General features: G+C 41.9%; 1 protein-coding gene across 1 annotated transcript; it reads right to left on the bottom strand.

Moving 5' to 3' along the window:
• Positions 1–2,053: 2,053 nt before the first annotated feature.
• vamp2 (vesicle-associated membrane protein 2) lies at positions 2,054–3,244 on the bottom strand (the record flags this gene model as incomplete). The annotated part of the gene is made up of 4 exons (XM_080529151.1): positions 2,054–2,070; positions 2,209–2,260; positions 2,489–2,647; positions 3,122–3,244. 4 exons carry the CDS (start codon positions 3,242–3,244, stop codon positions 2,054–2,056), a joined length of 351 nt encoding a protein of 116 aa, XP_080385277.1.
• Positions 3,245–17,634: the final 14,390 nt, after the last annotated feature.

The raw sequence follows: 17,634 nt of genomic DNA, 5'->3' as shown, positions 1-17,634 counted from the left end.
GGCGCTCACTGCTCATAACAGTTAATAAAGTCCTGATTGAGCTCTCCTCTTTACCTGTCTGCTTCACACACAAAAAAATATACTATAGAAATATACTCTATTACTATGTTTAAAAAAGAAAAAGGCAGTAACTAGGGAGACAACATAAGAGAGAGAGAGAGAGAACATCTGCAATAGCTAAACACTCACTCACTAGCTTGTGTGTTGGGAATACTATGACTATTTTTCATCTAATGTCATGTTCTACAGCAACTCCCTGGATCAGAGACAATGGAGCTGGCCGTCCTGGGGTCATTCACTTGCTAGATTACCTTTTTAAACAAGCCTACTGTGTGTCATGCCATTTCCTTCATCCATCTCTGCACTTAAAATGCAAATAAGGCTGAGTTGAATGTGTGTGTGTGTGGTGTGTGTGTGTGTGTGTGTGTGTGTGTGTGTGTGTGTGTGTGTGTGTGTGTGTGTGTGTGGGTGTGCTCATCATATGGTGAGGTTTTGCTGCATGAGGTTCTCTCTCAGGCCGGTCATGCCGTTGACCAGCCAAACAGCGCCATCAAAAACAAGGTTATTTGTGCATTTTAAACCACCTCCCCCTTTTCAGTCAGCCACTCCCCCTACACAAAATAAAGTGTGTATGGGAATATTTTGGCTGCCAAAATCTTTTAGAATGATGAGAGACTAAGGCTTTGTCTTCAGGTAGGGCATGGACGACTGAGCCATAACCCTTTTAAACCAATAGTTTTGTTGATAGCCATGTTTGTACACCAGTAGCATTTTGATCCCTTAGATGTAAAGTATCATTTTTATGTCCATACCATGTTATTGATGACCTCCCTGTCGGATGGATGCAATGTTACAGCGACATCACATGTAATGTTTCTGAAAATGTTCACAAGAGAACAAATTTAACAGCTTCAAATCCCGATACACTAAACAAAAACAATTAATCCGTCATTTCTATCAATATCATTGTTTTCCACTCTGGCTTCTTATATTGATATTGATGATAATATTCATGTTCACTTTATATACCTATTTTCATTTTCAAAGATACTTACACATACATGTGCTACACTGACAGCATTTGTACTAGACTGCAATGAAGGAATGTTTTCGAAATAAGACACTAAATAAGTAAAAATAAAAAACATCTACAGACATTGGTCCAACTCTACTGTGGCAGTTTATGAAAAGAGAAAAAGTATAATTTAGAAAGGTGAGAAAGTTTAACATAGGAGACCGAAAGAGAGAAAGAGAGGAGGAGAGGATGCTAAGGAAACAGTATGGCTAAAAGGTGAGAGAGAGAGAGAGAGAGAGAGAGAGAGAGAGAGAGAGAGAGAGAGAGAGAGAGAGAGAGAGAGAGAGAGAGAGAGAAAGAGAGAGAGAGAGAGACAAACATTTGGAGAAAAGGATGGGAATATTGTTTAAGTACTTCGGTTAAAAGAGACTAACTCCACTGTGCGAAGATGCACCTATACTCTGCATGAGAGCAAGAAAGAGAAAGCCAAAGACAGGCAGAGACAGTTAGAGACCGTGCAAGATATACACACTCTGATTAATAGGCAGTAGTTCAAATCTGAAGCATAAGTAAAATTAATACAAAAATTAAAAAATACAAAACGCACACCCACACACAACCTACAAAAACATTATATCAGAATAAAACTCTACAAAGAACTATATATATATATTTCATATCTGGTATATAACAATTATCGCCAGGGTCACCATTTCCTTTTTCTATTGTTGTCATCAGTAATAATCACAACAAGTATTGGGTTCGGAGTATGAACAACAGATTAGAAAAGCAGGAAGTATTTACAAAGGAGGCGGGGCCACAGACTCACAGGACGAAGATTGACAGGGGTCCAGAGGTGAGGCGTTGGAAGCGGGTGCTTGGGGGGGGGGGGGGGTCAGGGGGGGTCATATTAAGACTATTTGGGGAGCAATCGAATTCATTAATCGTCAGTGGTTAATTTTGTCATAGATTTGAAGGATTTTCTGTTGCAAGGTAGCGGGCAGTCTGGAGTGCAGACTGGGGTAGGAGCCACTCATCTTAGGTGCTGAAGTAGACTGTGGAAGGAGGGAAGGGAGAAAGGAAGTGAGGAACAGAGGCCAACACAAACAGAGTATACTGTATGTCTTCATTTAGTACGTATTATGTATTAGAACTGTGAAATATGGGTTCCACTGTCAATGATTGACCCTTACCGATGACAACGATGAGGACAATCACACATATCACCCCCAGAATAATCATCATCTTGAGAAAGCAAGGTTGGATATGGACAAAATAGTGACAGGAAGGGTGGAGATAAAGAGGCAAAACATTATAGTTATTGATACAGCAGTAGCAGTTGTTAGATGAAATTAAGCTTTTTTTTTTTTTTTTAGGTTTCACAATCAAAAGCACTCCCTTTTAATATATTAGTCTTCAAAGCCCTATATGAAAAAGCCATCATGTCAAAAATATGTATTTCTATGGCCTCACCTTGGCATTTTTCCACCAGTACTTATTCTTGAGTTTTGCAGCGCTGGTCTCAAACTGTGAGGCTCCAGCTTGCAGGGCATCGGCCCGGTCATCCAATTCTGAAAGCTTCTGATCGCGCTCCAGAACCTTATCCACGTTTACACGCATGATATCCACCACCTGAGAAAGACACATGGATGGTAAACAGGGATGAGGAGGGAGGTGCAGGGCAGGGAGACAAACACAGCCAAACACTCATTCGTCCACTTGGGAGTTTCTGTGAGTGTGCTTATATACACTCTGTCTACAGTACTGAGTACTGCCCGATTGCTTAAATTAAACGTTTGAATGAGTATTCACAGTGTGGGAAGAAACAGAAGGCCTCATCAGATATATACAAACTGGTGAAGATGTTATATAACGGAAACAAACACTTTAATATATTTGTGAATATTACTAAAAACCGAGAAACAAAATGTCTGAGGGTTAGTCTACATGTCTGTAAATGCAAAGGTGTGCCTGTGTGTATGGATGAGGGTCAATGTGTGCCTGTGTGTATGGATGAGGGTCAATATGTGCCTGTGTGTATGGATGAGGATCAAGGTGTGTCTGTGCGTATGGATGAGGGTCAAGGTGTAGATGAGGGTTACACACCTCATCCACCTGCGCCTGCGTCTGCTGCAGGCGTCGGTTGCTGGTGGTGTTGGGGGGCTGAGTTCCATCAGCAGGGGGGCCAGCAGCTGGGGCAGACCTAGCAATGAAACACAATGCGTCCATTAGGCATTAGGCCTAAGGCTAGTCACCTTCAATAATGCAAGTCAGTTGGATCTCTCACTTTCAAATAAACCTCAACAACAGTCTCAATGGGTTTACAAATACTGAACAAAAATGTGTTACGTAACCGCTTAACACCGGCCTCCAAGGCCTAAATTAAATGATCTCTAATCTTTTGAAGAACCTTTATCAATAATGCAAAACCTGAGTGCTTCTAGTACCTTTCTCACCCTATGCATCATGACAGCCTATTGAAGCATATTGAGTGGGCTTGTTTTCCTTATACCACTTCTGAATGAATACAGTATGGCCGAACCTATACATGATATTCATTTCAAACCACAATATGCGTCAAAAGGGTAAAAAGAAATGTGAATGCCCTGACATCTGCAAGCTGGTCCTTCTCCATCAGGTCAAATTCCATGATCACACACAGCAGAACACAATACATGTTATACTACTGAGTAGACACAATGGACATTAAGATTGAGATTATTGTCAATATGAACAAATAAGTCTACGGACAATTAGATTTGAGTCACTTATAACGTAATTAACGTATGACATTACAGGGGGATTATCCAACTCAAGTCCATGAGTAAAATGCTTTAGAATATAAGCCTATAGAGAAAAGGTAAAACACCTCCCATATTACCAAAGACTGAACCACCCACCTCTCTTTACTTATTTTATGTTGCTTGCTGAGGGCTGACTAATTTAACTAAGAATCCATCGATTTATCAATGCTGTTATATTCCCATTTGAATGAGCTGCAACCTGGCCTAATACTAATACTAAACATAATACTGTATGTCCAAATGGAAACCTGTTCTATGCTGCACGTCTTCTCTAGAGGAGATACCATCCTGGCCTGCAACCTTCCGCTGAGTATTGTTTAGCCTGAGATGTGCAGAGCCATATTCAGAGTGTTTATTCTATATTGCTTATCATGATCACACTACAAGTGAAGTGATATAAAAATGATAAAAAAAATGATATAGTAAACTACAATTTCACGCATGGTAAGTCATATCAGTAGGCTAAACACACCAACAGTCCTCCTGGTCTTGCGTTGGTCATACACTGTGTGAACAACGGAGCAACATGTTCCCACCTTTGTTTGGATTGCAATATGAGGCCCAGCAATGCAGGGCAGTGGTGAATTAGCTGTGTGCGCTATTGCTACTGTTTGATGGTTTTCTCCAGTGAGTGACCAGTCCCAATTGTTTATTTACAAATTGAGAGCTATAAAATACAATTGATATACAACAATAAGTTATAGTGTGAGGCTGTGGGTAATGCACAGCATGTTCGCTTTCAATCTGGTTTCTCAACACAGTTGTGTGTCTGCATGTAGTGACACAGTTTCTCCACCAGAGTGAGACAAAACTACGTATAAAGGTCACCTTTGGCTTTGGCCACTGTCGTATATTTTCTACTATATATATCCTATTTTCTAGTGTTGTGCAATGGTTCTTGTAATCTGACCAGCCCCTCGGACTTGGGGCTGTGGTGACATCACAGGGGACGGCCCTCATGGCCATCTGGATAAGGTGATAGGCTATGACCTGTGACTGTATTTTGCATAAGAGGGAGGGATCTAGGAAACTGGGTAAAACCAGCGAGGAAGGGAGGAAGCGGCCTCTTTTTGTCACCAGGCCCCAGCTTAAACACGTGTATGTATAAATCTGTTTGTAACTCGGATTAAATCATCTTAAACTCACTAGCTGTTGTTTGATTCATAATCAATAAGAATACACGGCATGATGGCGAGCCTAGCACGGAGTCCAAAAAAGGAAATCTACGTTTGAAAACTTAAGCTCAAGCCACAGCTCTAAAGACGGTAAGAATTAAAATAGCGCTATTTTTCTGTTTAAACCGCTAGGGGCGCGTGTGCAACAGCTGGGTTTTCAAACAATTTCTTTGTGACTAAAACAACCTTAAAGTAAAGTCTTATTGGAATAGAAACACACTTTTCATAATCTTTAAGCTGGGGTTGGTGAGAGCCGGACTTTGAAGTCCGTTTTTGTAAATATACGATTAGATTGGTATTGGTGATATAGGGCTGAATTTGGTAATTCGCTTTTTTATGTTAAAATATTAGTTGTGTAACTAATAGCGGTATTACGGAATATCGTGAGTGTGTGTGTAAAATTGTGTTCTGATAAAGTGTAACAAGTCTGTTTTGTAAGAAAGAGCATTATTGTAGAACTGTAGCAGGAGTGTGTGCAGAGCCCTTTAGAAAGAAGCAGACGCCATTACTCTTTGTCTGTGTGAGAGGACGCCGTTGTGTGGGCGGCCATTTTTATGAGGGTGTTGCAGTGTACTGTCGGCGGAGTTTAGACGCCATTTTTATGAGGGAAACGTGCAGTGTACTTTCAGCGGAGTTTAGACGCCATTTGCATTTAGACGCCATTTGCAGTGTGTCAGAGAGTCTAAAGGACACACACAGAGGCCATCTTTATGAGGGCAGGCTACAAACACGCGGTGGTTTCTCAAGGACAAAAGGGTTGTTAAATTGAGCCGCCTGCTTTCTGTCTCTGGCCTTTAGGCTTCGGACACGTAGGGGGGTTGCGTGTGATTGTTGCATTAGATAGACTATAGTATTTAAGATAGAGATATGGTGAATTGATCTCGGGGTATTTTAAATAGTTTAGAGTTACGGTTAAAACATTCATAGCCTTGGCTAAGAGTTGGCGCATGCGCAATCGATGCGCGTTAGCCGGAGCACAGCTCCATCTGCTGGTTGAAATACGACAATACATTTTAAAACACTGAATCCTCAGGGAGATACAGCTGAGGTCGATGAAACAGTCCGATACATTAATAAATAGATGGTTAAATGATTGTTCTATATTAAATTACTTTAATTAATTTAATTAATTACTTATCAGTTGAATTAATTATTCAGATCATTCATTTTCTGTTTCCCAAAACAATTGATTGATTCCATAAGTTTTAAATCAATGTATATGATGATATAGTGAATAATTCTAACTAATCATTTTGTTCCTTTCAAATAACAAGTCGATTTCCTTACAGATTGTAATGAATAATTAATCATTTTATTCCTTCCAAATGACAAGTCGATTTCTTTAAGTGTGTAATTAATAATTAATCATTCATTCTTTTCCAAATAACAAGTCGATTCCTCTACAGGTTATAATTAATATTTGTAATTTACATCTTTTATTTTAGTTAGGTCATTTCCACAGTGTTTGATTAAGGAATAGCAGAATAGTACATATTTGATAATTAAGCAGTAAAAGGGTTTTTGTAAATCAGTGAATACTTAGGTGTTGACCAATCTTTGTGATTTAATAATTGTGTTGACCAGAACTGTAATTAGGATTGAATGAGTAATTAAGTGACACATTCATAAACAATTAGGAAACACATTTAAGTATAAAGTACTTACACAGAGATTAGATTTAAGTTAATACTGCACTGACATACACAAGAGGCAAGTCTGTTATTCTGGAGTTGCAGGGTTTTTGTGGGGATGGTTAATACAGTTATATTGGACTAGCATTTGTTTAGCAAACAAGACAGAATAAGGTGGGTTGTAAGAAGCGTACACCTTATCTAATATAGAATATTGTCAGCATATTGAGCGAAGTAGAATGGGGTCGAATTCCACGAAGCTGTTAAAAGATATTAGTGAACATCGTGGAATGTTGGCTACGTTATCCCCTATGGCTGTAGTGGAAAAAATGAATCCTCTTGTTAGGGAAATTAGCAAAATGTCTACGAAATGGAATAGCCGTTGGGCATACATTGAACAGCCGTGGCCGAAAGAGGGCAGCATTAATTTACAATTAATTGCAACATTGGAAATACTTATCAATGGGCACAAAGCACATCAAAGAGGAAAGATTAGATCAGAGAAACGCAAGTTAGAGTTAGCTATTTTAGATCTATTTAAGGTAGAGGGACAGAAAATAGCTCAGTGTCCTGCCCCCAGTCCCCCTCCCTATGCTAAGGCACTGGAGGATCATTCCCAGAAGAAGAAGAAGGAGCCAAGGGGAAAAGGGGACGACAGGAGTGACGAGGAAGATGACAGCGAAGATGGCAGTGCAGACTCAAGTGATGACGACAATGCAGATGGAGGCTACAACGCGCAGGGCAGGAAGATGATAGCCACAGCCGAAAGGAAAGGTGGGAGAAGACGCCCGGAGAAAGAGGGAGATTGTCACCGAATGTCATCAAATACATTAAAGAACTGTCCAGTGCTGATTCGGGGTAACAAGATGGAATATCATCCGTGGCATCATACAGATTTGTCTGAAGTGATCGAGAAACTCCCAGTTCTTCAAGAGGGAGGACATTCGTGGACGCGAGGGGTCGACGTGATACTGACAGGTACGCAGCCCGCGATGGGAGACCTGAAAAGACTCTTAGCTTTTATTGCAGGATTGGATACAATGCAGGAAATATTGATGAAGGCAGGACTTCATAGATATATCAATACATCAGTTTATGATCCAGAGCTCTTCGCAGCAAACAGAGGCAGGCTGTGGAAAGCAATCAGAGAGACCTACCCTACTCACATTCACCCAGACAATATCATTGTGAAGCCACTGGGGGGGGATGAGAATCCCAGGGGTTATATTGCCCGTGTGTACTCTCAATGGAGAAGTGTGACAGGGAAAGACGCTGAAGATAACCCCTTAGAAAAATCCATAATCAGGGAAAAAATACAAGAAGGGCTTCCTACCCCAGTTAAGGATAAGCTAGCAGAAGTGGTGGGGCTACGACACATGAACAAAGCTGTTTATATAGACCACGTAGCCCATCAAGTTGAGTTATATCGAAAGAACATTGAGATACAGAAGGCACGAGACGAAGAATCCCTCAGAATATTGACTCATTTGCAATTGACTGAAAGCGAGAGGAACATAGAGGGAGTGCAGGCTTTAGCCCCACAGCAACAGCCACCTGGAGTGCAGACTGCTACTTACCAGTCCTACTCACAGGGGCCACAAGGGGGGTATCCTGCTACTTACCAGTCCTACCCACAGGGGCCACAAGGGGGGTATCCATACCCACAAGGGCCACCAGGGGTGCAAGCGGTTCCATGCCAGATGTACACACAGCCTGGCCAAGGACCACCACCAGGGGGATGGACAGCAGCAGGGAAGGAGATGCTAGAACCATGCCAGTGCGACCAGAATGGACATCTAGCCTGTGCCTGCTGCAACAGGCCCCAGGGGGGCGCAGGGGGGAGCCAAGGAGGAGGATATTGGCCCCCTACTACACCTGCTCCAGGAGTGATGAACCCTTACGGAGGCCCAGCAGCTGGCCTATAGGGGTGCCCGGAAGATCCGAGTGGGAGGTGCCAGCTGGTGGTGACACAGAAGCCTGAAGGCGCCACGCACCTCCCTATGTCTAGAGAATATGTGAAGACAATCGGATTTGAGGGAATTAAACAGCTGATTCCTACAACTGAGCTTGTAGACTTAGAGTACAAGGGACAGAGAGCAACTCTGTCAACACTTGTGTCAGAACACACGCCAACAGGGCTGCTAGGGAGAGATGCTCTATGCCAATTGAACTGTACAGTAAAATGCACACCTGACAGCGGTGCTCAGGTTCCATCGACAGCCAAAGTGATTAAGCATAGAACAGACCTACAAGCTTTGCCTTTAAAGGGAGCTGATATAGAATATTGGGTTGATGGGTCTTGTTACGGGGTAGGAGAAACGTTGTGCGCTGGGTATTCCTTAGTTAAAGCACAGAATTCAAAGTTTATTGTAGAACAGGCTGAGGCAGTTCCTCAGCCTTGCTCGGCTCAGTTGGCTGAATTGATTGCCCTCACAGAGGCATGCAACTTGGGAACCGGACGGAGAGTGACAGTGTACACCGACTCTGCCTATGCACATAATGTTTGTCATTTTAATGGAGCTGTATGGAGGGGGCGGGGTTTTAAGAGAACTGATGGTACGCCTATACAGCATCACGCACAGATCATGAAGCTGTTACAAGCCATGATGAAGCCAAAGGAATTAGCTATAGTGAAGTGTGCCACACACAGGTCTGACTCATCACATGTCACACAAGGTAACAGGGCTGCAGAAGATGCAGCCAAAGCCATTACAGGAGCAGACAAGGCAGGTAAAGGTCTTCTGGTCACACATGAAAAGCAATTACAGGGCATGGTCACACTTGAGGATTTATTGATGTTACAGAGTAGAGTAACTACGTTAGACAAGAGCGTTTGGTTAGCAAGGGGGGCAAGTCAGGATGACACAGGTCTATGGAGGAATCATGAGGGGTTGGTTGTAGCACCCTCAGATTTATTAGGCATGTTAATACAGGAAGCCCATGGATTAGCACATGTGGCTAGGGGGGAGGTAAGACGCAAGATCACCAAGAAATATGGGTTTTGGAGTCCATATTTGATGGAACAGATTGACCATGCTTTAGGTCAATGTGGGGTCTGTTGGAGAAACAACTTCAGAGTGGGTACACCAGTGGTGTCTGGGCATATCCCTACCCAAATAGGGCCACGGGTGGTGGACAGGGGGGTGGATGTACAGAGTAGGCAGGATGTTGTGCCAACAGGTGCCGAGGTCCCCAGAGAACCTGAGAAGGAGGAGCTACGACGAGATGCTGTGGTGTTGCCAGAGCCAGTGGCAATGCCAGTGTTACAGCCAGTGACATTACCGGCAGTGCCTGAAACCGAGGGGACAGCGGAAAGCTGTCCAGATGCCAATGAACCAGAAACCAACGAAGCAGAGAGTGTTGACAGTCTGGAGGTCCAGCCTGGGGGTGTCCAAAGCCTGGACACCTGTGCTACTGGGGATGCTGGCGAGTGCCTGCACCATGCTTCAGATGATGCTGAGGGCGACTCCCCAGACCTTGATCAGCGTGGGAGGGGACCAGGCGGCTGCCTTAACCTCAATGACACTGACGGACGACGACCAGTTAGGAAAAGATTAAAGACTATGAATAGGGTAGTGAAGCAGCAGATCAAAGGGAACGACGGGAATGGACAGCAGATGATAGCATGGCTGGAAACGGTCTTAGGGGCATGGGAAGCTTATTTTGCCAAGATAGGAGCACCTATTATAGCAGACATGATTTTTGACTTTCTTAGGAGGCAGGGCCTCATTGACTGTTTTTGGAAAATCAGTCACTCAGTCCACGTTAATGAACTTTTCAGAAGACTAGTCCTCACCTGAGGTGAAGATCTATGCATTAATGCATTCCCTTTGTCCTATGCTTACTGTTGGAGAATTATGTGTTATGATAACTGAATGTCATTATTTGTGTATTGTTTGTTTGTTTCTATATCGTGTGATTGAGGTCAGTTGAGAAGTGATGTGGTGGTTATACAAAGCTAGGAGAGAGGTTCTGTTCCTAGCGCAACGAAAATGGAAAGCTCCTGACTATGGAAGTGTTATCAATCTGAGACAGCGGTAAAGGCTGTTCTCCAACTGGGTACAAGTGCTAGTAACCTCTGACCCCGACGCTTCAAGGACAAAGAAAACATCGGTCGTTGGAAGTTTCTGTATTGATTTGTGCATGATAAACTGTGTTTAGTTTAATTGTGATTGTTATTTTCAAAATTCTTTTTATTATTGGTTGTTTTCTATTTTTTGTTTATGATATCTTTGGTTCCTAATACTGGTCCTGGGTTGGTCTGTGTTATTGTGCTTCTTGTGTTGTGTGTTGGTGTAGTTTTTCTGTTTGTTGTTGTTTTTTTAAAAAAAAAAAAAAAAAAAAAATATTTTTTATTTTTTTTTATTTTTTTATGTGGGGTTTTGTGTTTTTGTTTTTGTTTTGTGGTCGTTTAGTTTCGGAACACCCTCTGGGTGGTCCGAGGGGGGATGTGTCGTATATTTTCTACTATATATATCCTATTTTCTAGTGTTGTGCAATGGTTCTTGTAATCTGACCAGCCCCTCGGACTTGGGGCTGTGGTGACATCACAGGGGACGGCCCTCATGGCCATCTGGATAAGGTGATAGGCTATGACCTGTGACTGTATTTTGCATAAGAGGGAGGGATCTAGGAAACTGGGTAAAACCAGCGAGGAAGGGAGGAAGCGGCCTCTTTTTGTCACCAGGCCCCAGCTTAAACACGTGTATGTATAAATCTGTTTGTAACTCGGATTAAATCATCTTAAACTCACTAGCTGTTGTTTGATTCATAATCAATAAGAATACACGGCACCACCTAACAGACAGCTAATCCCCATGTGGCTATAAATCCTTTGGTACAGTCTTGATGTTTTCGATTGACGTTGTCAGTCCAAGCAAAGCCTTGTCTAGTAACACATTATAATTCGCGGTAATGTGCGGCACCTGGTCAAATAAATGATTATAATGTTGGCCAAATTGTTTGTTCTCCGTCTATCACTGACATAATAAAGGAAACGACTAGGGCATACCTTTTGTCATCTCGTTTACAACGATTCTATTTTTAGAGCCCAAATCCTGCTACACCCAGCCTCTTTCACCTTCACCGCGGCGGAAAAAGCCATCGTCATTGTGCCGCGAGGAAAAGCGAGAAGATGGATGAACGAGGACGGTTTTTGGAATGTGTGTGGTTTTGTATGTGTTTCGTAGCCTACATGATTTCTTTGTTTTCTCGGGGTTTAAGATTAAATGAAACGGCTCGCTATGCACGGTGCCGGGGAACACATTCGAAGGGAGCCAAATATATTGTGTGTAGGCTGGTGGTTGTACAGTCAGTGGCATTAGAAATACCCTGAGCAAGGCCTACCTTTACAATTATAATTGTCTCAGTCAACAGGGCGATCATTTGCTCTCGGGCTGACTATAAAGATAGCGACTGTCTGCCATGGTGTAGTCAACATTTCCACATCCCTTTTGTTAAACTACCTGCATCGTTCTCCTCAGCATGCACACGACGCGGCGATTACGCTATAGCCCTCGGCTATTCATGGCTGACCAACTTGAATAAGTAGCCTACGTTGTCAACACATCTTTTTTCGTCGTAGGCCTATAATTATGAATGTGACAGAAATAATGTAAGTAGCTGCGAGAATGAGCGCGAGCGCGGGCGCGCGCGCGCGCGCACACACACACACACACACACACACACACACACACACGCACACACACTCAGTTGATCTTGCCTAGTCTGTTTCAGCACTACTAGGACAGACAGCGACAGCGCTGACCAGTGCTGAAACACGCTTTGCACGGGCATCGAGTCTGGTTCCCTTTGTCATAAGGCCTATTATAATACATCTCGTAGATGGGGAATATGTCCCGTTTCAGTCGTGCCGTGGTCTCTGAACAAAAGGGAGAAGCCAAGGGGTTTCATATAGGCTGCTGAAAAGGTTAGGCCGGTCATGACTGAGTTTAATCAGAAGAGCGGTGTGTCAGTCACCACCAGTTTATCAAGGGCGTTATGAGAGAAATATGGATTCAAATTCAAGACCATGGGTATCCTATAGCTACAGTTGTAGTCATTCAACAGCTATCAGACATTCATGGCTTGGTTTCAACGACCTGTAGGCCTGGATGCTTCAACAGTTAATTGTTTCTATGCATAAATCGGCAGAGAAAAGGCTGCTACCACGGCCATCTTCCCGTCATTGAAACACCTGCGAACCAGTCGCTGGAAAAAACAAACCCGAACGAGCTATTGAAATAAAACAGGGGTACTAAACGGGCACATCCCCAGTAGCTTCACCCATTGAAACAGAAGAAAAAAATTGAAACATTTCGTCCTCGCGTGACAATCGACAGATATGAGCGTCGGTTAGGCTACCCCCACCCCCACAGTTGGTTAGCAATATCACGTAGGCTAAGCCCACAAGATGGCTAATAATAGTGTACCCTACTTCAATTGGGCTACAAGCATGATGATAATAATACACGTAACTGTCGTGTTTCTATTAATAACAGGTGCAACATGTTGGATGGAATACAATTAAACAGATATCTATAACCCGCGTATTCTGTCCAAATAACCCAATGAGGACATTGCTGTTGGCTTCTAGCCTATAGGCTATATCAAAATGACATATGAATAGGTAGATGGACTACAGACGAATATGGACGACCACCCATTCAAATCAAACCAGTCCAATCCGGAGAAAACGTGTGCGTGTCCAATATCCCAAGGATGAACAATATAGGCTATATGCTATATTTCTATAGGCTCTGGGGGAAAATGTAGGCAAACAAACAGCGATTAGCTAACTACAAATAGCCAATTTATGTGTAGGCTACTTGCAAATAATTGGGCATTTAACAGGGGCCAACAAGTAATCGTTCTTCGATGCCTATACTGGCTTCTAGCCTACAGGCTAACGTTATTGCGTGTATTATACATATTCTCTGTAGGCAACATGATCATGTGTAGGATACAACTGAACATAAAAGACAAATTATGATATTACGATAAGGATCTTTAACCACACTGGCGCAGTGATGCAAATGCAGTATATGCCTTGGAGACAATTGTTCATTTAATTGTCTTTAAACCGTCGCTGAACAAGGCTTGCGTCCTACTACACACCGACCAACGAATATAATAAATCACATTAAACACTGCAACAAACACATAATGTCAACATTTTTTTTTTACTGAGTATAGTGTGATACTCACATTTCTAACGGTGGTTTATTAATGTGCGCAAATCCGATTGGAATGTAGTCGCCTAGTAAGTGGCTGTTGAGTGGGTTGCCTTCAGCGCTCTTTTTTCGACTCGCTCCCTCTCGGTCGGTTCACTCTTCTGGCGTTTTCTATGAGGGAGTGATAATGTTTACCGAAAACGGTGTAGGCTATATTCCCCCCGGTTATAAGTTTCCCCCTTTTTTCTAAATCTCAGATCGTGCGGCACCTCGCAAATAACCTCTTTATAATGACTGAGCTACCGCGGGTCTCTGTGTCACTCCAGTAATGAACATGTAATAAACAGACGCTCGGATTAAGGGAACAAAGATGGCTTGATGACGTCATTCGTCATCCCGGGAGCCGCAGGTTGAAAGGGGTGGCCAGCCACAGGAACGGCAGAGAGCAGCCATGTCTGTGACAAAGCATAGAGCCAATTCACGGTCAAGTGTTACCAGTGGTGGCTGTGTCGTTTTTAGAACGCATAATTCATAATGAGGACTAGCCTAATCTATTATATCAAAACCATAAGGCTATTAGTTGAACAAAACACATCGTCGTGATGAGGGTGGAATCATTAGATAAGCCTACGTAGATGGTGTGTCAACAAAATGGCGTAGAAAGTGGGTGGGGTGCTCCAGGTTGAAGTCAAAGTGATAGGTTAAACTGAAATCTTCTAATTGCAATAAATGTAGACCATTATTAACTCTTAGTCATGGCAAAAAAATATAACCGGTTACATTTGTAATTTAAACAAATAATATAGGCTATAGAAATGTATAAACTACTAGACTAGATAGTAGCTAATTGTACTTTTTGCAGATCTACTCACCTCGATAAAGTTACCTATCTACCTATCTAACCTCATATCTAAGATCAATTGCATTAAGAGCAAAGACACTGTTTGACCCCGGTAACAATCTCTGGTGTAACATATCTATTTGCCTTGTTAAATTGATTATTTCTGTTCGTCTCCAACCTACAACCGGAATCTTTAAACATTTTTGATCAATTAAGTTTTATTTCACCAAGCAATCAAGTAGCCTACAACATATCCGGAGAGAGGCAAAGGAACTGCAAAAGCTGTTTATTATATATATGAATTAAACTAATCTATAAGGTAAAAACAAGGATAATGAACTAATGTAAAGGTATTTCCCGAGACTAGTCAAAATGGAAAGGTGAATGTCTTTCTTTACCAAAACGTTGATAACCACAATAATATCGATTGACATATATACTACAACTAATATGTGTGTGCTTTACCCGTGGTCTGGTTTTACCTGATATTTGATCATGGACTGAGTCGGTAAAAACATGGAGAAGTGTCACACGTGGCCGGCCTTGTGGTGGAAGGTAGGCCACCTGCTGCTAGTGCTAGTCAGCAAGTGTGTGTAGGTTATTGAAACGCTATTGGAGGTTACGCTTTATAGCATAAAGAAGCGTAGCTAGGCTATACAATTTTCTCAACTTAGTATTAAGTCATCCTTTGGCCGTTGTGGCCTAGGTGAGCTGACTAGCTAAGTATAGTGGTAGGCCTAAGACCACTGGTAGTGTCACGGCATGTCATGACTCAGATCATGTCGAGGTCAAGGGGAATTACGTTTGAGAGATAATAACATTTGAAATATGCTTTGGAAGCTGGTCTCAAGTGAGTGTTGCGTTTCGGAGAGGACAGTCTTCATCTACAGTCGCAGACTAGATCAGCGATTGTTGGTATGAACCAGTAGCTAATGTTGCTTTATCTATGTTTATGTCTCACATTTTCTTTCCTGCGCCTTTTCATTGCATGTGTAACAACCTGGCGACGTGTCTGACTCGTTTGCCAGAGAGCAGACTAGTCAGAAGTAGGCCTACCATCAAACGTATTTTACATGCTGCAAAACAGTAACGAAATTCGTCTATTATTATTCTGCAAACAGTAGAAACTAACACTAACTCAATTAACTAAACAAACTAAATGAGGACCTAATACCTAACGTACTTGCTAATTGAAAGTGTGTCAGTTCTTACGTGTGTAGTCGTTAACTTCATCTCAGGCATTTAAACAAGTGTAATTGTTTTTACAGTGTGCACTCGGCACCATATTTCTTTTGAGTCCACTAGGGGCAGTGTCGATCCACACTGTGGAGCGGAAGGTGGGGGTAATGGGATCACATCCTGCTCTGTTAACGTAGGTTCCCTTTTGTATTTATTCGGCGAAATTGTAACGGTGTAATTTGAGAAAAAATCTATTTAAAACTAGACTAACAGTAGGTTATTGTTGTTATATGGGTCGATGATACAAATTCTGAATTTAAAAACAAATAAATGTCATCGGCGTACGCACCAATGGGAAGGCTGGTAGTGCTGACAATATGCAAATGTTACCGCAAAGACTTCTCTGGTTGAAGAGAATAGACTTTCCACGGCCTATAAACTTACATTTTCACGTTTCATTACGATCTTACTAAATATCTAGGATAGAGTACGTCTAAAATAGATGTCTAAATTATCATCAACAGTGATAAAAAAAAAAAAAATGTTGTACCCATGACCTAAATGACTTGCCACGCACACATGGTCGTCTCCGACACGACAGGGAAGTATCGTCAGTGAGGTACATCCTTACCTGTTACTTCAGTAATGAAGTTTCAGATCATGATGATTGGACTTAGATGAGATATGATTATTCTCACCTGATATTTGGAGAAAAGCAACACTCCTTATGTCCTAATCTGACATCCACTGACGATCGTAACTGTGTACAATGTAAAGCATTATAATTAACTGAACATTTACAAACTGCAACATTGTTGTTCCATTGCGCTATTGCTATCGTGTCTTAAGTAGTTGTTGCTTATGGATTGCTTTTTAGGTCCTATGCACCAATCTCACCAAGTCAATTGCCCTGTATTTGCAAATATACTACAATAAATTGTATTCTGATTCTAATGTCTTTATTCCGTTAACTGCCGTATCGTTAACTTGTATGACAACAACTGGTGAAATGACTATGCCTATTAGTTTTCTCTGATAATAATGTCTACAGCATAATTTTGCTTTGACCACAAGTTTCCGCCAAGTGAGGTGGAGGGAAAACGTATTTAATTGTAAAATGGTTGTGCTGACGATATGCAATTGTTACCGCAAAGAGTAGTTAATCAGAGTAGACCTTCCACGGCCTATTCTTACCTTTTCACATTTCATGACGCTGATTCTAATTCTCTACGACGAAGTGTGTATAAATTACGTTACACCCATGATCTAAATGGATTTCCACGCATACATGGCCATTTCCAACACTGTTTGAAACTATCGTCAGTGAGGTACATCCTTACCTGTTACTTCAGTAATGAAGTTGCAGATCATGATGATTGGACCTAGATGAGATATGATTATTCTCACCTGATATTTGGAGAAAAGCAACACTCCTTAAGTCCTTATCTGATTACAACTGACACTCTTAAACTCTGTAAAATCTAAAAGACAAATTCATTTGAGTGGTAACGCTTAATGGTGAAATTAGCATAGCCTACCCCACTCTCTTCTCAATCTCGAAAATAATAGATAGTTTTTTTTTTTTTTTAAAGTAGAGACAAAAGTATTTAATTGTATCAAATGTAACATTAATAGAATGTAAGTAAATATGTGGGTTTAGACACTGTATTCAGGCGGTGGTGCACATGACGAGGTGGCCGAGTGGTTAAGGCGATGGACTGCTAATCCATTGTGCTCTGCACGCGTGGGTTCGAATCCCATCCTCGTCGGAGGAAGTGATTTTGTCCTGAGAAATGGCTGGACTTGTCTAAATAAAA

The sequence above is a fragment of the Nansenia antarctica genome (assembly GCF_963989245.1).
Source record: "Nansenia antarctica genome assembly, chromosome: 4".
Classification (NCBI taxonomy): Eukaryota; Metazoa; Chordata; class Actinopteri; order Argentiniformes; family Microstomatidae; genus Nansenia; species Nansenia antarctica.
The sequence above is the reverse complement of the archived record's forward strand: the minus strand, read 5'-3'. Positions and strand labels throughout refer to the sequence as shown.